Source organism: Ptychodera flava, chromosome 21 (assembly GCF_041260155.1).
Source record: "Ptychodera flava strain L36383 chromosome 21, AS_Pfla_20210202, whole genome shotgun sequence".
NCBI classification, from domain to species: domain Eukaryota; kingdom Metazoa; phylum Hemichordata; class Enteropneusta; family Ptychoderidae; genus Ptychodera; species Ptychodera flava.
In genome coordinates this window covers 3,257,837-3,285,476 of record NC_091948.1, presented here as the reverse complement: position 1 = coordinate 3,285,476, position 27,640 = coordinate 3,257,837, and the positions used below count along the sequence as shown (strand labels likewise).

At 39.1% G+C, this 27,640-nt stretch overlaps 1 protein-coding gene across 2 annotated transcripts; it reads left to right on the top strand.

Moving 5' to 3' along the window:
* The first annotated feature begins 94 nt into the window (after positions 1-94).
* Positions 95-27,640, top strand: LOC139121109 (serine-rich adhesin for platelets-like). Of its 2 annotated transcripts, XM_070685747.1 has the most exons (25): positions 95-256; positions 5,048-5,192; positions 5,443-5,548; positions 6,124-6,268; positions 6,508-6,582; positions 6,998-7,144; positions 7,585-7,800; positions 8,483-8,659; positions 9,309-9,581; positions 9,733-9,922; positions 10,249-10,400; positions 10,893-11,125; positions 11,410-11,616; positions 11,738-11,975; positions 12,441-12,601; positions 12,870-13,055; positions 14,232-14,355; positions 14,600-14,833; positions 15,683-15,842; positions 20,106-20,279; positions 21,012-21,172; positions 21,579-21,803; positions 22,516-22,626; positions 24,033-24,113; positions 24,654-27,640. In XM_070685747.1, exons 1-25 carry the CDS (start codon positions 226-228, stop codon positions 25,370-25,372), a joined length of 4,671 nt encoding a protein of 1,556 aa, XP_070541848.1. In that variant the 5' UTR covers positions 95-225; the 3' UTR covers positions 25,373-27,640. The 2 variants fall into 2 exon arrangements, with proteins under 2 accessions (XP_070541848.1, XP_070541849.1); XM_070685748.1 differs by lacking the exon at positions 22,516-22,626.

The following is a 27,640-nucleotide window of genomic DNA, read 5'->3' as shown; positions in this document are numbered from 1 at the left end:
TTGCCCATAAATAAATCCACGGAAATGATATGAACCTGCGTGCTTGGAGTCAATTTTTATGTCAATTTCCACACGTTGCTTTGGTCCAGGAGGCGAAACTGGGCTTGAAGACGACGCTAACGATGGCCGTCTGGATTGTCGAGACATATGTGACGGCGGGTGGAGACAAGACGATTGTGGGTATTGTGAACCTCCTTCTGACACAATAGCACCGCCAGCAAATACATGGATTGTTCCGGCACATGTGTGCAACCAGGTAAGACCGAGTTGTTACAAGGACTGGTTAGAAAGGTTTATATTCAAGCGTCAGTGTATTGACACAACGAGAGTATCTAAGAATGATTAATTCTATGGTTCAAGCTTTTCTAGCACAAAGTCAAAAGTACCTCTTTTTTAATATCCATTTTAAATTTGCCACCAAATTAGTCGCCTTTGATTCGGTTATGTCGGGTGGCTTCCTACCTTCTAGTGTTCACTGCTTCATCTTTCCTCTTTATCTCTTAAACCAGATAAAGCATTTCTTTCCCAAACAAAAAGGCTGAATCCAGCGACTCATCAAATATCTGAACAAGACAAATGTAGAAACCTCTATACGCTGTAAATCTTTACTTTAATGGTAGACGTAATGCGTGGCTTGGACCGTATTACTTTCGGCAACGGTGGCTTCATTGCGTACTTTAAAACGATTTTCAATTTTGTATTTAAGGCAGAATGTGCCTCTAGGACAGTATCCACACTCTCAAACGTTTACAATACCTAAACGTCTACTACTTGCGCGAGTTCATATTGAAGTTTATGAAGTAAATAAAATTTTCACAAGTTAATTTTCGTGAAAAATCGAAAAATTAATCTTACCCATAAAGTTACCACAGGGGTGGCGGCCATTTTGAATTTCAAGATATCCAAAGATATTTAGAAATTCACTATGACCCTGATACTTATTCTTGATTTCGAGAGGGAATGGTTTAATGTTTAAAATTTGAGCATAAGATTAAAGTCATTCAATCATTACGCGTACGACCCTTAATGTGCCTACTTTCACTTCATGACAGATATAATAATATAAAGGACTGGTGTCCAGAACTATTCACTCTGTCTGCAGGAGATGCTAGTAAACCCTACATCAATATTGTTATAAATGAGTATTTTTCTTCATTTACGTGAAAAATAAACAGTTATTGAATAACTCAAATGTAAGGGAGCGTATTTTAGGTCTTGTTTCATTTCAAGGGTGTTTTTAAAGATCGTTGGCCCCACACTGACGACAAAGCAGGAACCATTAACAAGAAATGAGAAAAATTATGAGCATCGACAACAACTTGTTCATGGGGTGGTTAAAGCACGGCTTAACTTCATTCCCTTATGCTATGATGTCAAAGGCCGTGCGTTGCGACCTGCTGATCTGTTTTGGAAACGTACCACAACAAAAGCACATAAAGGACAAGGTACAAAAGACACCAATAGAGCGTAAAACTTTACAAGGTTTCACATTCCAGACTTTTGTTTCAAATTTCTCAACCCCTTGTGCCCACAAAATACAGCCCGGAGCTTCATTTCTTTTTTCACCAAAACTCAGTAGCGTGTTGTTTACACGGCCACCGGGTATGGGATAAAGCTGCTAAAAATCGAAATTCGCCGTGACGAACAAGTACAAACTCACAAATTAGCCTATAAAAAGCCAAGCTTTCTCCCTGAGCCGTCGTATCAAAGCTTAAGCTACTTGAACGTGCCCGAGAGCATGTGCATATGGTGTTTGGCTTTCGATTAAGTATGTTACATTTACAATGAACTCGGGTTGTGTAACTTTGTGACGTGGACTACGTAACTGACCCGATTTCTGAACGTTTGCGAAAAAGCGGGCGCTTTAGTCCCGTGAGAACTGTCACACCGCAAACTGAAATCCACATCTTATTTCTTGAAGTCGCGTAATGACAGAAGAAACGGGGCGGGATGGACAGCGTATCCCGGTAACTTTAAAAATATTCTTGACTACAGCGCTGCTTGGCTTGACGAGGCGTGGCACATTAGGGGAATTCCCAGATTAAAATCTGCACTATAACAAAATTGTAGCAACAAAACTGTACTTTAAAACTCCAACTCTGAAATTTGAATATTGCATTTGCAAAGTAATAACTAACCTTTTCAAGGTGGAAAGTTCTCGTTTTTTGCGGTAGTAAAGCACGGCGTTACAGTGCTAAGTCGGGAGAGTTTCTTGGTCAAGTTAAAAGTACAAATAAATTTATCAGCCGAAAATTAAATGTTCTTTGTGATACGGGAGCTAGTTTTAACTTTTTCACTTTATTAGTCTGCACATTCATGCATATATCTGCGCAGTATTGTTGTCGATGCCTTAAAATTTCTGAAATCTTCAATTTTTACTTTTACAAATCGGCCGTGTACACTTTCTCTCAAACGAAATCTCTATATGAATTTGAAAGGCCTTGCACAGCACAGGCTATAAGCCGGCACTGGCAGTGTTGCAAAACTTGATACACACGTTTGATCAAAGTACCTGGAACGGAAATGTACAGGGACTGTTCTTTTTACCACCAATAAATTGATTGCTTTGGTCTCAGTAATGACATATTCATAATCTCTTTCTTTATATGGTAATTATACAATGATGAGGCTAGATAAATATTTGCTAACTCCCCGATGAACCTCAATGACAATTTACAATAAACAACGTTAAGTTTGTCACTCAGACTCCCAAGAAGAAACTGGGTAAGCATCTTCAGTCCAAAAATTTACTGGCAAATAACTGGCAGATTAAATCTTTAATGATCCAGCGATACAGGTGCCAGGCTCTAGTCTGAATCGATTTGTCATTGGTCCCCCACATCCCGTACAATGACCTTTTTCTTCGCTGTATTGATCAATCATGTGCCGACAATACATCACTAATTTCATTTCACGCTCGCCTATTGTCCACCAGTGTGACATAAGGAACTTTGCTAAACAGATTAATCTCTCCCTGGCAACCTTTAGAATTCCCCTTTATCGTGTCCTGCATGTCACCAGTATTCAAAGTTCGTGTGCTGTCTGGAGCATAGTCAATCTGGAAGATGACCATTGCGCATGTGTACGTCCTTCAGCTTTAGTTGTCCGCCCTTTTGCTGCGTCTCAGACAGTGAATAGGGTCAACGCCCTTATGTTACGTCGACATTATTTTACGAATTTTATTGTATAAAAAACTTATGGCTTTACTTCTACATAATTTATCCAACGATGAAATGAAAGCAAAGGATCACTTTATAATGCCCGAAAACATCAACGCCATAGACTCCTTCAGCTTCATAGATTACCACAGAGAAACTTGTCGTGGTTCTTGCATATCGCGCTCATGATAAGACAATTCGTGTCATGGCGCATCTGCTGATGCAATTAGCATATGTGGTCGTGATGATTCAGTGACGAAAAGACGGAATGCCATTATGACACACCACACATACACACACACACACACACACACACACACACAAACACACACACACACACACACACACACACACACACACACACACACACACATATATATATATACACATATATATATATATATTATATATATACATATATATATATATATGTATATATATATATATATTATATATATATATATATATCAAGTTGATGAAACTTACCTCGTATATTGATTTCCCTTTGATATAACGATAGTGTAAGGCATTTAGCAGTTTATGATAGATAATTGGTAATTTACATATTTAACGAACTTTCACAATTAGAGATACCCAAGAAGAAGAAATTGACCAAAGTTTATGAAACTTACTATACGTTGATTCTTCGAACAAATAAGTATCAGTGAAAGTAATTTAGCAGTGTTTTGTAAGCTTAATGGTAATTGAATAGCTAAATATTTTAATCAAACCTCTGTTGTTACTTAAAGCGACAGTTCTCGATCCCTCGTTTTTGCATTAGCTTTTGGTGACATTGACTAATTATGTGCTGTAATTCTTTGTTCTCTGATAAAAGACGTTCAACTAGTTTATTAATTGAGAAATATAGTGAATAAAGACCTGCCTGACTACCCATGGATAACGCGGTGTTAGCCAATTTTTTTGACCTGTATGACCACGCGGGAGAAAATGTCACATTCTTTTTTCCTGGAAAATTTCACAAAAAGACCGAGTAAAAGAAGCAATGTCGAAAACACATTTAAATGTGGTACCATCGTGCTCTATCTCAAGATATATTGGTAAAATTATTCGGGTTTTTTTACATCTGAGAACCCATGATCCGTGCTTTTGACAAAGATATCGTTATACTATGCTTGGTCAGCAAGCCTATTGTTTCTTTCAGCATCTGAAAGTCATTAGTAGTCGAATGTTTCAAAATATTTTACCGAAAAAGACATGACTAACTTCAGTCTTAAAGGGCAAGAAGCTGTCACTTTGATTTCTTTTACTATCCTTGTTTGTTTTGCTTTGTTTTGTTTTGTGTTATTCTTATTATATTGTCGACTGCACGTTTCTTGTTTCTACTTCCCAATTTAAAGCATGTTGAAATACCTACTATTTAGCTTTTCAACATAGTATCTCTACATATGAAAAAGAAACTGCAGTTGACATTAGATGTCAAAAGAAGTGAAGTCATAAAAAAGTTACACCTCGCTCTTTAATATAAGCTCTGCACTATTTTGAAGCTTGAAATGTAAGCTATGTGGAATACAAGGATACTACTTATCTAAAGGAAGTAAAATTGGACCACCTATCTTTCTCATCATATTTACCACCCAACAAGTACAATCAAAGTGATAATGACAATATTTTTACTTTTATGTTGTCGCCCACCTTTTGTGAAACTGTACAGATATTGTTCTAATTGACACTGTAGAGATACATAACGTATGAGTGAATTTTAAGTTATAATAACTGGTTATTGTGCATATGGCAACGCCAAACGTGATGCATTTTGCTTGTGATGTTGATCATAATAAGAAAGAACCTCATTGAAAGATGTTGCTGTTACATATCAGTTATCGCAATCTTAGCATCTTTTCCATACGCACTTCTATTTTTCTTTCCAGGACACGACAGGGCATACGAGAACGAATGCGGGGTCTGTGTTGGCGGTAACACGGGCCTAGGTGACGATGAGGGCAAACACGATTGCGGTTGCGAAGGTATTGACGATGAAACGTCTTGCCATGGATGTGACGCCGTGCCTAACAGGTACTGGAAAATTTGATTCATTCATTGAATCTCACATGACATCAATCAATTGCATTGTGGATCACAAAGAGCGTAACTTGTTCAAACCGATCAAATTGCTACATGAGCTGTGAAATTGTATTAGTCTTGCTTATGTAAATATTGAAAAGTGGGAAATGCAAGTTTGTAAAAACCTGGTCATGTTTCAAAACAAATGTCATGCATTACTTTCTTATCTTTATATTGATCGATTTCCTGCTTTTCATTTAAGTGGCAAAGTTTACGATACCTGCGGTGTATGTGGTGGAGATGGAACGGATTGTGTGGGTGTTGGCTGGGTTTTCCCAAATTACATTCCAACAGCCACAGAACTTGAGGTAACTCTAATTTTTTTGTATTTTTTTGTTTTATTCTCTCATTGTAATCGTTTAGCATATATTTATTGTTCTTTTATTATGTGACAGCCCATTGCTTAATCCATCGTGCACTTTAAGCATAGAGATAAGAACGGTGTTAAGGAAGTGACTCAAAATTGAACGACATATAAACTTTTGCCTAAGCTTTTGGTACGGGCACATTGAATCATTCTCTCTCGAACTCAAGAATAAAAATCAGTAGTCATCGTGCAAAATATGGTACAAGTGAAATAACTTACAGAATATTTACCGACTCTCGAAATTTAAAATGGCCGCCATCCTAGTGTTAACGCTGTTGGGGAAATTAAATTTTCAATTTTTAAAATATTGCGCTGGTGGACACTTTATTTGCTCCATAGCCTTCTGAGTGAGCCCTTATAGGCAAGTATTGTGAAAGCCTAAGGGTCCGAATATATGTCCTGAAGTTGCATTCTACCTTAAAATGATATACTTTGATGTGAATTTGTTTACCAGGAGAGTTGATCAAACAAACGATAACCCGTTTTACCAAATTTATCATTTACGTTGTATTACAGTTGACCATTATAGGAGCTGGTTTCACTGAGGGCTCGAGCCTATCGTGTATATTCGAATCAAGCGACGGCGTGCAATTTGAAACTGACATGGTTGAATATATAAACAGCACGGCTATCACGTGCACATCACCTGCACTGGCAATAGGTAAAGTAATTTATTCAATACCCTTATTATAAACGCAAAGTTCAGAAAATTATCGGTATGTTGTTTGTCATATTTCACACATCTCTCTCGTCCCATTCTTGCTTTCAATCAAATTTGACTTTGTTCCGCTGAATGCTGACAGTTTGAGGCATTTATCATGCTATTCAGAACGTCCGATCCGTTATTGCAATGACGCAGTGTTTTATAACATGGGAAATGCTTTTTGTTTGCTTCGCCAGATACATACGTCGTAACTATTCGCCGTGACAGTGACCAGCCGACAGATATCGGGGCGAACCTGTACACTTACCAAGGTCAGTGATTTTAGTCTCTCTCTCTCTCTCTCTCTCTCTCTCTCTCTCTCTCTCTCTCTCTCTCTCTCTCTCTCTCTCTCTCTCTCTCTCTCTAACACACCGATATTTTAAAGGTATTTGTCACATATTTACAATATTTGTGAATAATTTCTTTGTCTCATTTTGCTGGTTTTTTGTTGCTTTTCATTGAGTTTGATTATGAGATGCATAATTTTTCATATAGTGATTTCCACTTATACATAAAAGTACACTTTAAACAGGATCAAACTATTTACAAAATGACTTTTTATATGGTCTAAGACAGTGGTTTCCGGAGCAAACCGGAGGATATTCGATTTAAAAAAAAGACAACAATCAAAGAAGGCCGACGTTGTGATATGTAATCAAAAACTATTTTTACTTCATCTCTTTGCAGACGTTACAGTCACCGACATTGATCCAGTTGAAGTTGTCCTCGTTGAAGGTCTGGATATTATCACCGTTACTGTGACAGTCAGCGATGGCGCCTTCAGTGACATGCGCAACTTGTCCTACAGTGTGCCCACGATCATATTTCTCTCAGGCAAGTACCTTACATTGTCGATATGCAGGACTCGAATATTGAAAAAAAAACCAGTTCTGTCTTGATATGCAAATTACGCGCGATATATTTCCTTTCCATCAGTCAATTCGTGATATAAATCATTGAAGAAAAAAATACTAATACAATCGTCAAATCCCCCCGAGAATCTTCTATGGTTTGATGAGCAACAAATTTGACTGCAACCTTTGATGTTATTGTTATACACTTCTTCAAATTGTAGTGTCATATTTCCGATGCCTAGCTATATCACTGTTATGCGTTGATATATTGCAAGAGATATTGTGTGACTGTCAGATGTTTTGTCACATATTGTCGGGCTAAAAATGTTAAACACGATATGTACGTGTTGTAAGTTTTCATAGACAACTCCTAGCTGTAGCTTTATTTCTGACATTTCTGTGCAAAACATTTCAATGCAGATGCCTCTGGCAACCATCGATCAGTGTACAACGGTCGCTTCATTTCTGACGAAGAGATGAGGTTCGACATCGAGGCCCCGTCCTCGTCCGGCAGAGTCTACGGCATGCCGTCCGTCAACGGTTACACGGGGCTCGGCGACACAAACGACAACCCTGTAGTGATGACTGGATACGCTCCTGCACCAAACCTTGAGTTGGCGCGGTTCTCTGACAACGGTAGGTGTCAAGTATATATAGGTCACTGTGTTCTTTGAAACTGGCCGGTTGCCAGCACGTATTGTATATAACGGTCTCAGAAATAACAACGTTTCAATTCATCGCTATGAGCAATGCGTGCGAAATGGAGATTCAACAATAAGGATTCTGTTGGATTTATCAGGGATTGTCTTACCCAGATAATGTAGTGAAAGGAGATATCAAACAATAGATTGCCTGTCTGTTGAAAGCAACGTTGCACACTGGTGCCATTATTTTACCATTAATCGAGCATTCAGGCCGATTGCAGAGTTCATCAATCTTAACAATTTCGAAACACTTTTGTCCAGAGAAATTAGTGTGTATTAGAGCTTACACCTGTTTGTTGTTTTCCTTACTTCGCTCCCCCTACCTATAATTCCTGATAAGTTGATGTTTATTGCGAATGTTGGTGATGCGGTGAAGACGTCCCATTGTAGTACTGTGTCGTCTATAATGGGAAAGGACGAAAACAATGGGTTATGTTCGTTACTTCAATGCCTGCCAGACTGCAATGTAGGACTGAATCAATATAGCAATAAATTGGACCATTGTTTTCAACTTAACGGTTGTGAACACCAAGATCAATACGCAATTCATTCGAAGTGTTCATCAGCGCTTATAGCGCGTAAAGACTAACTATAACATCACATGTCTTCAACAGGTGCCGCCATATTGGTAAAGTTTGACACAGGAGTGCAGTACAAGGCCTTCAGTTCTTGTAGTGACATATTTGACGATACCAGCAGTGCGCTGCTCGGTGAGGGATCACAGTGTTTCTTCCGTGATCCCAAGACTCTGGTTATCGTCATTGGAAAGGCTGACACGCTCATCGAACCTGGTGAGTCCATGCTGTATTCACAGCGTCACCTGTCATAAAAGTACCGCAATAATTTTGTCAGTGACGTTGACACTCCCTCTAAAGCCTTTGTGAACGAGTCCGTCAATGTTATGGTTGATATATTAATAAATAAAAAATAGTATGAAAGATATGAAAATATTTGTCGGGTGCATTATAAAAGAAGTCCAATAATCGACGCCTGGATCTCCTTTCGTGATCGCTAGCAGTTAAGAGAAATATCTAATGACATGTGAAATTGAGATGGAATCCGTTCAAATTACAATTTAGAAACACGTCAAAACCCATTAGGGTGTTTGCGGTGCATTTCCAGCTCGATCAACTCTGGAAGAGACTAAGCGTTTCGACTGTCCACGGACAGTCGTCCTTTAAAGAACTCCAGTGATTTCAGGGAATAGTCTAAACACAGTCGAACAATTTGCATTCATCTTTAGCATGATATAGAATTGCAAATGTCTAATGCCTAAGCTCCTTGAATCAACGAACGCTTGGAAATTGTTTTACGTATTACAGAATATTCTTCAGATTTTGTTTCACTGAGAAATAAGTATCTAGTGAATTTTGCTGTGACGTAGCCCTCAACATCAATGAAGTCGCCCTTACTTCTTCGTCTTTCTTATTACTTTTAAAGGTGACGATTTAGCATTGAGAAGTGGGGCAGTGAAGACATTCCACCAAGACTTCTCATTAACGGCAAATGGTAGCGTTACAGTCTTAGGTCCTCTCCAGCCCCTGCAGCCGGTGGCCGTTTTGTATGGATCCCCTAAGATTCCAAGCTGTGGCGATGTTAAAATCAGTGGACGTCGATCGACCGGTAGTGGCGCTAGAGCAATGTCATACACATGGGACGTTGAAAGTGATGGCGACACAACAAACGTGACGACGGCGCTATCAGGCACGACTGGTAAGAAGCTAGGCTCAATACTTTCAAACCTTTTTTTTTGAAATTCATGGTTTCACATCACTTATAGATGTGTTTGAAATGTAAAGAAGTCGGTTTTTCGTCAGAGTTGACACACAGTTCTATTTGTTCATTCTATTGCACAACGATTTAGGTCCAGATTTGGAACTGGACGGCGAACTCATCGATGCTGACACGCCGTACAACTTTTCACTGACTGTGACCAACTTCCTCGGTGAAAGCGACATTGCTTATTATGTGGTGGAAAGATCTGCCATAGCACTGCCGGAAGTGAAGATAGTTGCCAAGGGCGTCGAAGTGTCATCAACCAGTGTCTCAGACAGGTACAGTGATGTCAAGTGACGTAAAACTTGACAGGGGAATTCATTGCTTGCATGTGTGAAAGCTTTCGCAGTGACGACGGCGATGACGACAGCGATGATAATGATGATGATGATGATGATGATGATGATCATGTTCATGATGATGATGGTCATGATCATGATGATGATGATAATTACGACAACGACATCGTTGGCATTCGTCGTGATATTACAGTTCAGACAAACTCTTGCATGATTGTGAAAGAATACTATTACTTTCACCGATCTTCTTTCAGTTTTTTATCTGCAAATTACTGTAATAACCCAAAAGCGTCTCTTCTTTACAGCTTCGACCTAACTGCCGAAGTCACCTTCTATTCGGAGTGTGTGCCACCTGGCACTACGGAGTTCACTTGGTCTGTCGATAACACAGAAGTGCCCTTGAACTTGAAGACAATGTACAAGAGAACGTTGTACGTGGACGCTAACAGTCTCCCAGGTTAGTTACTTTTGATCAAATACTCGCTGAAGTTGTACAATGAGATACGTTAAATGCTAGTAGCTTGAAGATTCATGCACAAGCCAGTTTTTAGTTAGGAATAATTTTAGACTTTATTTTTATTGTTGTAGCAGTCATGCTAGCAGTCATGAAATTAAGGTCAAATTTGAAACTTTTGGTAACATAAAGATTTGGCTTGTTTGGTGATTTCTTTTCGGGCCATCCTCTATGCTAAAAACATATTTTGGGGAAGAATGTCCTACTGATTTGGACAGTCTTATATTAAAATTATGGATAAAATGCCTTCATTTGAAACTTGAATATAAGGCGCGCAGGTTGTATTACGTGAAGCACATGTCACGGTATGTACATTGCTTGACGTTGAGGGCAACCCGTACATTCGGGAAACTCTTTAACCTGCCATTTCGTTGTCAAGTTAATAATCAGATTGATACAAATTTGAGCGTAAAAACTGTTTTTGTCCGTCAACAGGGGACGAGGTTATCACGTTCACCGTGCAAGTCTACAAGAGCAGCGAGCCAGACAAAGTGGCAACATCTTCCATCGAAGTCACAACCGTCAGCACGCCGCTGGTGGCCAAGATTCGCGGCGGTGCTGAGATGACCGTAGGCCGAGACAGCGGTGAACTACGGATCGACGGTTCGGATTCCGAAGACCCTGATAATGTGGCCGTTGATATGACATACAAGTGGACTTGTACACAGGTAGGGCATAAAAAACGAATACGTGTGCAGAGCAGAAGAATGTAACCCCCATTTTCAATGCACATTTATCTGAATAACAGCAGAGGTAGATCTCACAGGCGAGCCTGTGAAAAGAATAACGAGTGATAATATTGTTATTTCGAATATTAAAAGCATAAGTATGCAAAAGCTTAGAAAAATGAAAAACCTTACCTAAAAATGTCTTCTTGTACCAAAAATCATACCGTTGACATTTCAATCTTCAGTTATTTAATTCATCACTGTTCACTCCATGACTTTCACAGGTCACCGATAATTCAGCCTGTTATTCCTACAAGTCTGGCGAAGAAGGTCAACTCTTCCCCGCAACCACCGACTCCGCCATATTGGTCTTCGATGCTATGAGTATGGGGGCTGATAAGACATATGAATTCACCCTGACCATCACCAAGCTAACCAGAGAAGCCAGCGCCAGCGTCAGGATTTCAGCTGTATCCGGTAACCCACCACAGGTAAGGATTGGAGTATCAAAATCCACTCGATGTTGTAAAGCATCAGTCGTCACATGCTGCGCTGTACGTGATTGTAACACATGAAAACTTGACCCTGGAAATTTCATGGTCTGCTTTCTAGGTGTCTGTCGAACTGGAGAAGAGCGAAAACAACAAAGTGACCCAAGACCAGGTCGTAACAATTAAAGCGCTTGTGAAGCACACCGTACCCCTTATATCAGTGGTCTTCGAATCTGTGGACACAGATAACGGCTATGGGTACTTTAACTTCAGTGATCCCAGCGGTCTGGTAGCCGTTCCTAGGATACACACGAATTCAGAAGGGACCATGTCTTTCTCTAATGTCATAGTCAAATCAGGTATGTACGATTTCTTCAATGATGGTAAAAGTTCAGAATAAAAACCTTCCGATTAGAACTTATCTCTTAAAGGGACATAGCTTTTGGCAAGTTTTTCAGTATTCTGCTTCTGTATATCAACTACCCTGTCTGACCCTAATCCGTTTGTCATGCTGAAATTTTGAGTATTCTTTTTGTCAGCACACCTTGTATGTGTGTAGTGATAATTGTTTATTGTTTACAAATGAATTCTAGTCCGGACAATTTTCAACAACAACAAGTTAGATTATACTCTCATAAGTTGTGTTGATATGCTAAATACTCGGCATTAAATTACAGTTTAGGGATTCGATGTAGAAAGTGTAGGGAAATCACAAAACAAAGGTTCTGAAAAAATAGCCAAAAGATACAGCTTATGGAGCTTTAAGTATGTTTCGATATTTCTCAACTGAAAGAATAATATGGCAACGTTTAATTTACCTTTAGGTCAATTGATGAAAGGAACAAGTTACAGCGTCCAGGTCACAGCAACGGATGAAGATGACCAATCGAGCACCTCCAAGGTTACGTTCAGCGTTCGTTCTGGTGTGACGTCGTGTGACTTCTCTGTCGCTGGTGGCGCTTCCTCCTATACTGAGATGGAAGAGGTAATTAAAAGCTGAAACAAATGAACAAACCAATGTATGGCCAATAAATATTAGAAAATGCAGGTTTTCTGTAATTGAAGATAATTTAAAAACGGACTCTGAAAGGAAAATCATTTCCCAACCTTGACAACCTATTAAAAACCTTGTTAATGCTTATGTACAAATATAAAACGCATGTTGTGAATGTTGAACTTTAGTGCATTCTAGTCACAGTACCGGAAAAGAAGGGTATAACTGAGCAGAGCATTTGTATTTCTCTGTACTTCAGATAAGTTACGTGACAGAAAACTGTGTCGCGGACGAGGATGCCTATCCACTAAGCTATCAAATCTTCCGTGTGAAAGACGATGACAACAATTTGGAAGCGGTCTCCAAGAAGGGATCTGAACCATCCTCAACGGGAGTTGGGAAACCAGCAAGAGATGGATCCTCCAATAATACATTTGTTTCAAACGTGAGTAATCTTTTACATCCCCAAACGTGTCTTCCAAACCCTTGAAATTCCGTTTACTTTTGAATATGTAGACAACTGAATTTGGTTGACACCATTGAGTACTGCATATCCTGTTAATACCATGTCATGTTACCTCACATTCCGTACATTATGTCACATCGCCTAGTCAAATGCCGCCATGTCGTATCATATCATGTCACGTTCAAGTTTCATTTATTTCTTTCTCATCACTTGTACGTAATATCACATCACATCTTACTTTACCATAATATGTTGCGAATCATAGTGTCATATTATGTCATATCATATCGCATCATATCGTAACTTAAACCATACCATACAATGCCATACATCGTGTTATCTAACACCATATCATATCAAATAAATCACATTTCATATCACAACACATCACATCACATCACGTCACATCACGTCACATCACACAATATAACATCACATCACATCACTTCACGTCACAACACAACACAACACATCACATCACATCACACCACATCACATCACAACACATCACGTCACGTCACGTCACGTCACGTCACGTCACAACACAACACGTCACGTCACGTCACGTCACGCCACAACACGTCACGTCACGTCACGTCACATCACATCACAACATATCACATCACATCACATCACAATTCATCACATCACATCACATCACATCACATCACATCACATCACATCACATCACATCACATCATATCACATCACATCACATCACATCACATCACATCACGTCACATCACATCACATCACATCATATCACGTCACGTCACATCACGTCACATCACATCACATCACATCACAACACATCACATCACATCACATCACATCACATCACATCACATCACATCACATCACATCACATCACATCACATCACAACACATCACATCACATCACATCACATCACATCACATCACATCACATCACATCACATCACATCACATCACATCACTTCACGTCACGCATATTACGTCACGTCATGTAACATGGAGATGAATGAAGAAAATTAAAAATCACGCTTACGGCGATATCTCTGCTGTGAGGGAAAATATGGATGTCAGAAACACTTGCTGAATAATTTCAGATAGACCAATATGACGGAAACGTTATTGACATGCACACACCGTTTGTCTGTGTTTTTGCGTTCCTAGGTTTGTGACAAATACTGCTGTGCTCAGTTCACGATAGAGATCGAAGTTACCATCAAATTGACGTTCACAGCTTCTGATATCAGTGACTTCCAGAGTAACCAGATTGACCCATTAGCATTCCAAGGTAAGGCCATGGCATGGTCAACAAAACGTACAGGGAACCCTCTCCCTTATATGGTTTTGCTGCTGATATTGAAACCCGAAAACAGAACACTTTGAATGGTTGACTATAATGTTTTCTTTAAATAAAATGTCCAAACGCTCCGTTTTCGATCCGAAGATTGATTTTCTTATTATTTACCTAAATTTATGTATGATTTCTCACATGGAATGTATTTTCCCTTCTCTCCGGTCACGTGATTATTCAGGTGCTTTCTTAGAAGCCCTGGTGAATACAAATATGCTCTTCCAGAAGAAGTCTGCCGGCAAGCGTCGCCGTCGTAAGCGGTCCTACGCAGACACAACGTCCGAGGACGAGCAGAACAGACTGACGCTGATCCAGAACGTCCTCAGCAGCTCGGTGCCAAGCAAGGACGACGCCAGACTTCTCATCGACCAAATCGATCAGTTCACTACCGAAGACATGGCCATAGATGCTCAGGGTATGTGTTCCTATCTTAACTACAGCAAGCGCTATGGCAATAGATATCCAGGGTTAGTGTTCATATCCAAACTCACCAAGGAATGCACTCGTTTCAAACACTGGTGGTTTCCTGTCGAGCTGAGAATAATCTTGTCTACAATAGCAAAGTCAGCAGCACGGTCAAAAGTTGTCCATCCGTGGAAAAGCAACTTCATTCTGCCTATGCTAGCCTGCGTCACTTGTAAAGGATATCAGTCATAGTACGCTTTTCGAAATTGCAAGATAAAATTTTTGCTCAAACTTTCCGTAAGGAAACTTTTAATCATTCCCTTTAGAAATCGAGATTAAAAATCAGGGATAACCGGGCAAAATTTCGGGAAAGAAATAACCAAATGTTTACCGAGTCTTGACATTCAAAATGGTCGTTATCACTGTGTAAACGGCAGGTGGGGTAAATTTCATTTTCACAAAAGTAAGCCGTTTAAACTTCAGTTGCTCAATGAGTTTCAAATGAGCTCACCACAATTGGTAGATAAAAACAGTATATTGTAAAAGTTTCAAAGTCCAAATATCTGTCTCTGAGGTGCGTTCTACTTTTAAAAGCGAACGCCATCAGCAAATAGTTTATCACGTGGTATTACTTTCTCTCTCTGTCTGAGTAACCCGGAGAGACTGAACAACTAGTATCTGCGTATTTGTTCTTCTTCTTCTTTCCATGTTTGTTGCTTTCATTCTGCGCTTTACATTTTTGTGTCATTTTGTACACAATTTACTCAATTGCCAGAGGAAAATGACACAACCCCAAAAACAACAAACTTGGGCCCAGCAGGATTTAATCTTATAATCTGCTATTTTTTTAACATTACAGATAGTTTCTTAGACGTCGTGACGGAGGTTCTCAATATCTATAGCTCCGATTCGGATGCCGTCATCGACTCGGAAAGCGCCAGCGTCGCCTTGAAGAAATTCCAGGCCATAGGAAGTGGTCTGGATCCAGAATTTAACTCCGTCATGTTCGACAAAGTCAGGTAATTCACGTATGGTGTCCAATCCATGCCAAAATTACTACTTTGATTTTGCAACACAACATGCCATTCCGAATTCTATTTTACAATTCAACATGCTATTTCACAACTCAACATGCTATTTGACAACACATCATGGACTTCCAAATCCTATTTTACAACTCAACATGCTCTTCCCAATTTCATTTGACAATTCAACATGCTATTTCACAACTCAACATGCTATTTGACAACACATCATGGACTTCCAAATCCTATTTTACAACTCAACATGCTTTTCCAATTTCATTTGACAACACATCATGGACTTCCAAATCCTATTTTACAACTCAACATGCTCTTCATTTGACAATTCAACATGCTATTTCACAACTCAACATGCTATTTGACAAGACATCATGGACTTCCAAATCCTATTTACAACTCAACATGCTCTTCATTTGACAATTCAACATGCTATTTCACAACTCAACATGCTATTTGACAACACATCATGGACTTCCAAATCCTATTTTACAACTCAACATGCTCTTCATTTGACAATTCAACATGCTATTTCACAACTCAACATGCTATTTGACAAGACATCATGGACTTCCAAATCCTATTTTACAACTCAACATGCTCTTCATTTGACAATTCAACATGCTATTTCACAACTCAACATGCTATTTGACAACACATCATGGACTTCCAAATCCTATTTTACAACTCAACATCCCATTCTAAAGCTAGCTCTGCGGAGCAGGGCAGTGTTACTGGCTATCGAACAAGATTCAAAATGGCGGACGCGAAATGGTCCCCTCGCACAGAGAGAGAAATGCGAACTTTGCACAAGTCTAAAAACGCAGCTTAGTAATTGTGTATCTAAACAAAATGAGCGTGCTCGAAAACTAGGATCGATCACGATTATAAATTAAAAATTGCCTGTTTTTGGAAAAGAAACTGAGCGCTGCAATCAGCAGTTTTGTCTATCGTGCACCGTGCGTGGGAGGCTTATCGTGAAAGACCGAGATTTACTATATGGCGCATCTGATATGGTCCCATCGCATAGAGAGATGAAAATAGGCTTTGTCTAAGTTCAAAAGCACAGCTTAGCTCATCGTGCATCTAGACAAGTTGAGCGTGCTCAAAATAGGAGATCGATCACGATTTTGGGTGAAAAAAACCGATTGTTTTCGGTGGAGAAACTGCGTGTTGCAACCAGTGGTTGGTTTGCCTATGGCGGTCAGCAGGGCTGTGGTGGGAGGCCTTTAGCCGGCAAGGGGTGGACCATTGGGGAGTGGAAAATTTTCGAAAAAAAAATTCCCCACAAATTTCAATAAAAATAATCAGCCAAAGAAACTTGAGAAAAACAGATGACGCACTTAGATAAAAGGAAAAAAAAAATCCGTCAAAATTCTGAAACATTTTATTTTAGTCTGCATCAGATATACTATGATTCTTTGGCCAAGAAAGGGGGGGGAGGGGAGATCTGAAGGGTATAATCGTGGCCAGTAAATGAAGTAACTTTTTTATTTTATAACTTTTTGTTTGTTCATCATATGTTTTTCTTTCACTGAAGTTTGGCATCGTAAAGTAATTCGAGATATAAGATAATATAAAAATCATATCTGTGATATCGATTGTTAACAACTGTTTGTGGGTCTTTACACTATGATTAATTAACAAGAATTCAACAATTCAGGCAGCTTGTATCGGTACATAAAATGGGAAATATTCACCAACCATATGACAAACAATCACTTTCTTTGTATTTCACTATTCAACGAAACTGATTTCCATTGTAATGTTTAAACTTTATTTTACAATTAAACATTACAAATCCGTATTTTTCTTTTCAAAATTTCATTTGTACACTTGTCTTGACGGTTGAATACCGTGCGTGTGAAATGCAATAGTGCAGAAGAATACGGATAGCGACATTACAGCGACCTCTATCGGTTGTTATCCACAAGTCTTCTCGCGAAGTCCGTTCCAACAGAGCTTTGACCCTTGTCTGGCCCCATATTCGTATTTTACATCTCCGCTTGCTGAGGCTTAGTTGTCAGTTGTCATGGCTGCTCGCTACTTATGATAATCATTGAAATGAATCGTTCACGTAACACAGCCTTCATCAGGCAGACCATCACAGAGAAAATACAGCTATTGGAAAGAGAGTTAGAAAGTACCGATCATTCTATGATGGGCTACACCGAAGAATGGTAACACTGCTCCGGCTTGTTGTTGTTCTGAACGGCACTGGTCATGGTATCATAAATGATGATGTAGTGACCAATCTCCAGCAAGCTGAGTATGAAATATCTCAATTGCAAGCCTGTGTATATGACGAGGGATATTATGTGGAATTAGAAAGAAAAGCGAAACCGTCAAGACAAGTGTACAAATGAAATTTTGAAAAGAAAAATACGGATTTGTAATGTTTAATTGTAAAATAAAGTTTAAACATTACAATGGAAATCAGTTTCGTTGAATAGTGAAATACAAAGAAAGTGATTGTTTGTCATATGGTTGGTGAATATTTCCCATTTTATGTACCGATACAAGCTGCCTGAATTGTTGAATTCTTGTTAATTAATCATAGTGTAAAGACCCACAATACAGTTGTTAACAATCGATATCACAGATATGATTTTCATATTATCTTATATCTCGAATTACTTTACGATGCCAAACTTCAGTGAAAGAAAAACATATGATGAACAAAACAAAAAGTTATAAAATAAAAAAGTTACTTCATTTACTGGCCACGATTATACCCTTCAGATCTCCCCTTCCCCCCCCCCTTTCTTGGCCAAAGAATCATAGTATATCTGATGCAGACTAAAATAAAAATGTTTCAGAATTTTGACGGATTTTTTTTCCTTTTACCTAAGTGCGTCATCTGTTTTTCTCAAGTTTCTTTGGCTGATTATTTTTATTGAAATTTGTGGGGAATTTTTTTTTCGAAAATTTTCCATCCCCAATGGTCCACCCCTTGCCGGCTAAAGGCCTCCCACCACAGCCCTGCTGACCGCCATAGGCAAAACCAACCACTGGTTGCAACACGCAGTTTCTCCACCGAAAACAATCGGTTTTTTTCACCCAAAATCGTGATCGATCTCCTATTTTGAGCACGCTCAACTTGTCTAGATGCACGATGAGCTAAGCTGTGCTTTTGAACTTAGACAAAGCCTATTTTCATCTCTCTATGCGATGGGACCATATCAGATGCGCCATATAGTAAATCTCGGTCTTTCACGATAAGCCTCCCACGCACGGTGCACAATAGACAAAACTGCTGATTGCAGCGCCCAGTTTCTTTTCCAAAAACAGGCAATTTTTAATTTATAATCGTGATCGATCCTAGTTTTCGAGCACGCTCATTTTGTTTAGATACACAATGTACTAAGCTGCGTTTTTAGACTTGTGCAAAGTTCGCATTTCTCTCTCTGTGCGAGGGACCATTTCGCGTCCGCCATTTTGAATCTTGTTCGATAGCCAGTAACACTGCCCTGCTCCGCAGAGCTAGCTTTAGAATGGGATGTTGAGTTGTAAAATAGGATTTGGAAGTCCATGATGTGTTGTCAAATAGCATGTTGAGTTGTGAAATAGCATGTTGAATTGTCAAATGAAATTGGGAAGAGCATGTTGAGTTGTAAAATAGGATTTGGAAGTCCATGATGTCTTGTCAAATAGCATGTTGAGTTGTGAAATAGCATGTTGAATTGTCAAATGAAGAGCATGTTGAGTTGTAAAATAGGATTTGGAAGTCCATGATGTCTTGTCAATAGCATGTTGAGTTGTGAAATAGCATGTTGAATTGTCAAATGAAATTGGGAAGAGCATGTTGAGTTGTAAAATAGGATTTGGAAGTCCATGATGTGTTGTCAAATAGCATGTTGAGTTGTGAAATAGCATGTTGAATTGTAAAATAGAATTCGGAATGGCATGTTGTGTTGCAAAATCAAAGTAGTAATTTTGGCATGGATTGGACACCATAATTCACGTTCCAAATCCAAGGTACCATATCAAATTCCGAAAAGTATGGTGTTTAGTTTCTTCTTTACGGCGCTAATGTATGCTTAGTCTTTTAACATTATATTCTCAAGGAGTCATTGAAGAAAATAATTTAGAGTGTTAAATGTCGAACGCTATTGAGGTAGCTTGATTTTCAGAAACTTGGAATGTGACCATTCTAAAAATTACTCAGAGGCTATTTTATCTTTCGTAAGAATCACACTGACCTCTGCTTCTTCCCAATTCTTTAAACGTAATCAACAACAGACAGGGGCAGGAGAGGATTCTGAAGTCGTTGTCACGTGGTCAGACGTTGGGTGGTGGCGCTACCGAAATTTCATCCACGGGAGTAACCATGATGATAGAGAAGAATGTCCTTGACGGTTCCTTTTCATCGGCTGGTGGCGCTGTAATAGATTTCGGTGCGGACCTGCAGAACACGTAAGTTGACGCCGGGCTTCATTTCATGCAATTTCAACGATTACGATCCCATGGAGCTTTTGTTCCCTGGAGGTGGGGGTGTTTCAAATATTTTCATACGCGGGGTATCTGCCTGATTTGAAAATATCTGCCCATAAATATTGCAATAATATACTTTTAAGGGATTTTCTCGACAATTTTGGAGAATTTCACCGATATCCTACTATATGTGAGGGTTTTTCTGGAATATGGAGATATTTCCTTTGTAACTGATCCATATTTAGGGTTTTTGGGTGAAAAGTGACCCATTTTTATGGATTTTTTAGCAAAAAAGTGACCAATTCGGGGGGGAGGCACTTACCCGTGCACATTTCTATGGGAGTACAATTATGTACCTCGGTAAAGTGGACCGACAATCTCCCATATGGTTCTTCCGACAGACGGTGTTTCTACAGTCTGTTAAGTGTTTTTCATTATGACCCATCTTTTTCATCTTGCATCAGTAAGGACGCTGTACATGTATTTTCTTGGATAAAGGTTTGGGTACTGGCGCTTCTCCCTCAAAGTAGCCCTCTATACTTCATATCAATTAAACTTCATGCCTAGTATAGTTGTAATCTTCTCTCATGCCTGCTTTGAATGCACTCCTGGCCGGTAAAGAACTCGATCGTGCACGATTTTCCTACGGTGACATTTCGTCGACATTGTGCAAAACTTTACTGTAGCGTGGTTCCCGCTCCCCTTTTTTCACAGATACACAGCAGCATGGACATGTGACAGTGGTACATGTTCGGGTGTTTCCGTCAAAACCCAGCACTATGACACCGGTGTGGACTACCGATCAACCACCGATGAAGATAAAAACTCAAGAGCAACTGATGTGGTGTCAATTGAACTGGCGGATCCTGAGACAGGTAAAGAAATATTAAATACAGGCTGGCAAAGTTTAAGAATTGTTCATCAGAATTGCCTCTTTCTGCTTCGGGCAAATTTTTGAAAATACCTATATTTAAGCCTTTCGCCCTTCCAAGTTTCCAAAACTCTTGATAGCTGCATATTGTTGCTTTTGCATATTATGAATAAATTTACCATAAGAAACATTAAGTGTGTCTTTTATGCTATGAAAAGTACTTGATATGCTTGTGCATCATAAACTGAAGAATTAACCTTCTACTTCTGCTGTGACGTCGAGAAAACAAATTTCCACTTTCTCACGGTGACAGTAAAGTCTTCATAATTCCAAAGATGCATCAAATCTTCGCCTTTATTTTAACAGATTTAAGAATTATTACTAAAGTATAATACATTTACTATTTCCAGATGAGACCCTCAACATTACGGACCTGACCACCCCTATCAAAATGAACTTGACCATCAACAGTCAGGACAGCACTAAATTCTACACTTGCAAGTACTGGGACGAGGATGCAGCGGCGTGGTCAACCGATGGCATCACCACTGTCGAGATTGACAGCGCCACCGTGGAGTGTCAGATGACTCACTTGTCTGAGTTCAGCGCCTTTTCTTACGATAAGCCAACAACAGGTGAGATACCCGACGTCATTTCGAACGCGGGAATTTTTACCTAGGTCACAACTGGTACTCCACAGATTCGATCATCAGGCAATCACACAATTTTCGCCAGACACCTCTGAAGCCTGGTTACTTTCCTGAAAAATTATGTAGGAACGATTCGGAGCATCCAATCGTACAAACTAAGAAGAATTGAGTCCGTTTAACCTCGCCAAATATCTTTTCTCGTGTTTTACAAAATATTGCTAACATTTATACTCTCACGTTTACGAAAGATAATTCAAAAGTGGGACAAAGGTGACATTACACCAGAAATAATAGTTATGCGGTAAAGTACAAAGTGAGAAGTCGCAAAAAGGGCTACAAAATTACTCAGTTACCTTGTCACAAATTTCACCAACTGACAAAGTGCCCTGTGAACATTTGACTGGGGTAAGAAAGCGCGCCAGAACATTCTGCGATAGTCGGTTGAAATGCACCCCTTTTGAACTACGTTACGATTGAATGTTATTATCCATACGATACTCCTCTAGATCAAATACAAAACATCGACCAAGGTGGATTACCGGAAAGGACGGAAGGATCACGTTTACCCGCTGTGGTTTTACTTTCGATCTACAGAAATCACGTGGGTCTCCGCTGAGCACGCCCTCAACTCTGGTCCATATTCCTTATTAGTCGTTTGCTCATCTTTCTTTGATGTGTAATTCTCTATTTTTTCCAGCTGTACCTACAACTGCTCATGTTACACCAAATGCAACATTTAATGAAGCAGTCAATGTCACGGTCAATGCCACGGAATATACAACAGATTCCGTTTCCAATTTTACAACTGGTAAAGTTACCCGGATGTTCAATGAATCACACGATAATACCCTAAAATAAATGTAAAAAGTTAATGCAAGAGCTTATCGGTCTAACATTGAATATTACACTAAATTCATGTTAAATATAAATAATAAATGCTAATATTTAAACCATCGAAAGATAGAAACAAAGCTTCTCTACTAATAATGATGTTTCACGATTTTTGCAGTAAGCTTTACATTTTCGATAAGGAACTCTTATTGAATCTTAATACTATCTGTCTTCCGCTCTGAACGATCTGAAAAATATCGACATCCAAAGTCTCAAACAGAATAATCAAATCCTTTGTTTTTAAAGGGTCAGTATCAGTAACTTTTGATGATTTTTCTGTACGTCAAATATATTTTCTTGCTCATGTTCTATCCCCAAGACACGTTGCGATACATAGTATTTAGCTTGTCAATCAAAACTGCATCGTTATCGTTATAGTTGACGAGAGAATTCTGGTCCGGACTCGAATGTAAATGCAAACAATAACAATACATTCTACATGTTGTGTTGGCAAGCTATATAGTAGTGTTTAAACACGCTTGTGGGGTAGAACATGAACTTGTCATTGACTTATAAAACAAAAGTGGTTGGGCAAATCATCAAACATTAGAGCTACTGCCCTTTAAATCTAGAATATGTGAGTTTAGAGATATCAGTTCGCCACTTGAGCCGTATATTTCTTCTACTTATATATATATATATAATATATATATATATATATATATATATATATATATATATATATATATATATATATATATATATATACTTCTACTACTTGAATTTTTGCTCTACGCAAAATGCTACCAAATATGACCACTTATTTCAAAGCTCACTATTGTGAAATATGAACTGGATCGGTAGTGACATGTCTCACCTTATTTGACCAATCAATTTAGCGTAAAATGTCAAGATGTTAAATCTTAACTGTCATTCTTAGCACACGATAATCACGACAGCACTCAAATTTGTCTGAGACCAAAATATATCATTGCTTATAATCACATTGTTGAAACGAAAATCGTGAAAATACTAAGAAAAGAACTCGGCTGTTGGAACCTTTAAGATATTGAAGATCTTTCAGCACATCCTATCTCGTAGTTATATTGTGTCTACAAGAGATGGTATGGTATTGATTTATACATATATCACGGTCCCTCCACCTAGGACTGTCCTCTCTTTACGCTTCAAGGGATACATATTTTAGTCCTTTAGCTAAACTTCCTTTCATGCACAGACAATAAGGTGTTATCCTCTTCGGTTGCTCTTCATAAGGTAAAGTTTGCTCTTTAAGGTATAGTTTAACTTCTTTCTTGAAAAACTTCGTCTGATGTACCTTGTAGTTGACCTGATGTTGGTAATTTTTTCCTTCTGTCCTGACAGTGAGTCAAGATCTGACAAATGGGATCGGGACAGTTATGCCGACAGAAGTATCGACGGCTAATGGACCAATTGTCATGGAAGGTTAGTACCATTGTAATGTACACTACACGCCGAACCACGGTGTCTGCATTGAGGCTGAACCTAAGGCTCGGATGTGTATCTTACCATAGACGCTGAAATCGTCTTTGCATCGTGCAATACTACGTAATTTGGGATATTCAGGTACTTGCTTTGTGGGCGTTTGTCTATAAATGTGAAAGTGCGTTTTAAAAATATTGATTATTTTGAGTTAAAGGTTTTAAAGGAAAATCAACCAACTTTATTAATACTCGCAAACGAGTTACGGGTCCTAGGATGCTAACACACTCTAACCGTATTTTAGACATGTATAACCGCTGTTATACTTTCAACGTTATGACAAATCGTTGGATAAACACGCTCTATTGATATTTTTTTGGAAAATAAAGAATTATAAGAAATTTCGGACAAAAAAAAACCCGTTGGATAAATTTGCTTTTTCAGCCTTGAGGAAACACTCTGCTGTTATTCTTATCTGCTGCAAATATTGCCTCTCTATGTTTCATGGTGACTCAACTCATGTGTCTGATATTTTACCTGCAGAAGCTAGTAGCGACAGCAGTACAGGAATAATCATCGGCGCTGTTGTCGGCGTTGTGGTGCTTATTGTATTCATTGCAATAATCGTCTTAGTCGTCATAAAGCATTTCAAGAAGGCGCCGGGAAAGAACATCGAAGACGGCCATATCGACGTCGATATTATAACGCCGAGACCAGTAGGTGACGTCGGTACGGTTTCGCCGCTGAACACCACTGCTGAAGAACCGTCCTACCGTCTCGGTGTAACCCCGGCCTACCAATCGGTTGATCCGTATTCGGTCGTAAATGCGGGCGAGGTTTCTGGGGGCGCCGGTGGGCCATCTGGCGACGACATTGCGACAACTGCCGTGACGAACCCAACGAAGGAAATGCTGAGGCAGACGTTCCCGACGTTCAACGAGTTCCTCAAATCGCAGGGTATGCCGATGAAAGCCGAGCCGGGCCCGAGTGACCCTCTTTTCACACCCAGACACAACGGGAGAAGCACCAGCCCACGACCAAACAGTGCTGGAGGGTTAACCATCGTATCTGAGATCGGTTCAAGCGTCGACAGCAGTTCTCGCCTGGGCTCAGCTTCTAGCAGTTCACCGAGAAGGCCTACAAGCGCGATGACTGTCGTGTCGGCGGACGGTGCTTCCGAAGATTCAGCTCTTCCACGATCCGTTCCGAGTTCGACTTCTGCATCCGCTTCTCGCAGGATGTTTACTACCCACCACATGTAAATAATATCAACAACACATACATTTGTTGTAACTTCGATGAAAACAAAAACGGAACAATCCAACGTTAGGGACTATTTTGCTTTTATTTTCTATTTTTATAGTAATTTATCTTTGGGCATGTGCATTAGATAGTGTATCTTTAAGGAAAGGTGATCAACTACTTGCACGGAGGATAAAAAGTTGGCTGCAACCATCAAACCAGTAGAAATGGATTTCCAAATTCTTGTTTGCCAGCATCCTCAGATCCTTTTTTAATATTGCGGTCATAGTAAGAAAGTTTAAAGATATGTCACCTCAAAGCGACAATGAAATATTGAAGCATTTACATAATTTCAGTTTAAATGAGCAATGTAAAAAGTTCGTCAAAGTGGCAATGATAGGTTCTATGGTTTCGGAAATATTTATGTTGTTTTTTTTCACATTCTTGTTAAGTAGAAACTGTATTGTATTTATACAATTCTGACTCTTTTATTTACCATTGACGGTGATCTCCCTAGTTTATCATTTACATATCGGTTCCAAGAATACTTGGAAAGCATTATAGTGGGCCTAGTAGTTATCTTGTCATTAACTGTCGAAGTCCATAAACTTATATTTAGCCGACGTGTACTCTTGGGTCAGAGTTTGGATCGTGTCGACAACCCTAAAAAGGACACCCCAAGTGATTGACATGTAATACGATAATTCTACTGGGTCCACTATTCGTTATGTGCTCCGAATATTTGAGATTTTTATGTCGAAATGGTGTTTACGTTGAGATTGGCGTCGAAGGCTCTGCAAAAACTGACGTGGGCTTTACCAGAAATTCACTGTTTTTTGTAATTGCTGTGTGGTACAATGTTTCCGTAGATGTATTTTAGAGTGTATATTATGTCATTACTGAATTATGTTGAGACAGATTTTTTCATGAGTTGATTCAAAAACAAGTCGATCTTGAAACTTTACTTTTATTGATAATATATAGAGATTTGACAAGCAAGTGAAAATTTACATTAGATATTACATCTCCTTCTTAGAAAAGTACGTGTGTATCATTCAGATGCTATCAGTAAATTGTTTACAAGTGAAATTGTTTTGAAACAGAAAATGTCTTTACAGTTGTGTCAGATTTGTATGCCGTCACATTGAATGTTAGATCCGTTGAGTCCTATCGTTCTTACTTTGTCACGTGACCTACATTCGTAAATGAAGCCCTACGTAGATGTACATTCATTGTGTCGGTCCGTCAAATTTGAAAATGACAAAAAAATGTCGACATTATCTACATCAATTTTCTTTACGCCGATGAGATCCGTCCGTGATGAAGCTAAATTGTCCGTCCACACTAGAAGTGTCCTTGTCGATTACTGAAACAATTCGTCTTACACTTCGCTGACATCATTTTTGCTTTCATATGGTTCAGCTTTCCGTTGCGTTCATTGGTTCTTAGAGCATTATCATAATTTAAAGTATTACTATTAGATTTACATATAAAGGGATGGGAAATTCCAACGAGCTGTTTTACGGGTGGTTTTTGGTTTATGGACGACCCGGGAGTAGGGTTGTCAGAAATGTTCCCTCGACGGCGAGAAAAACACAAAAGTACCATATGTAATCGATGTACAATTTATATATCATTAATAATCTGAATTCGATTGTCAAAAGGGTAAGATTTAAGACAATGTTTTGATAATTTTGGCGGGAAACCTGGTTTTAAGGCTGTCTGATAAAATCCCAAACCAAATAGGCAAAGACCGATTGATATTTTTCAAGCTTGTTTTTTGCTTCATAAATGTTGTGAATGTATTATCACGTTATCAGGTGCGAGTGCAGGCGGCCTCTCAATCAAACATTCGAATTTGTGCGCATGCGCGGTGTACCCGTGCATATGCCACAATGTAATATCTGGCGCGTTACCCTCTCCCGCCAAAATTCCTGAAACTCGTCCACAGGTTTGCGTGCAACACCAATCACATTTTTTGTCTCATTGTTCCTCCGCAGACGAGTTGTAATGGAAATGTTTCGTTGTAGGTTCTTTATCGAGATTAAAATCAACAAAACACGCAATTGCGGTGTGAGACAGGTGTTCGCACAGATCATGATTGGTTAAACTTCACCGGAATATATGATGTAAACTTCATAATTCTACAGCGATGAGAAAAAGTCTACACCCGGACAAATTATGTTACGCATAAACTGTAGTATTCCTGCGAATATATTACTGTGAATAGTCAAATAAATGTATATTATTTTTGTAGATAGCATGTGTGCAAATAAAATTCAATGAAA

Excerpts from the sequence above, each read along its gene's own strand:
- LOC139121109 (XM_070685747.1), top strand. The coding sequence starts at position 226 with ATGGATTGTTCCGGCACATGTGTGCAACCAG. Across the intron at positions 6,583-6,997 it reads GAACCTGTACACTTACCAAG|ACGTTACAGTCACCGACATT; the intron begins GTCAGTGATTTT and ends ATCTCTTTGCAG. Across the intron at positions 12,602-12,869 it reads CCTATACTGAGATGGAAGAG|ATAAGTTACGTGACAGAAAA; the intron begins GTAATTAAAAGC and ends TCTGTACTTCAG.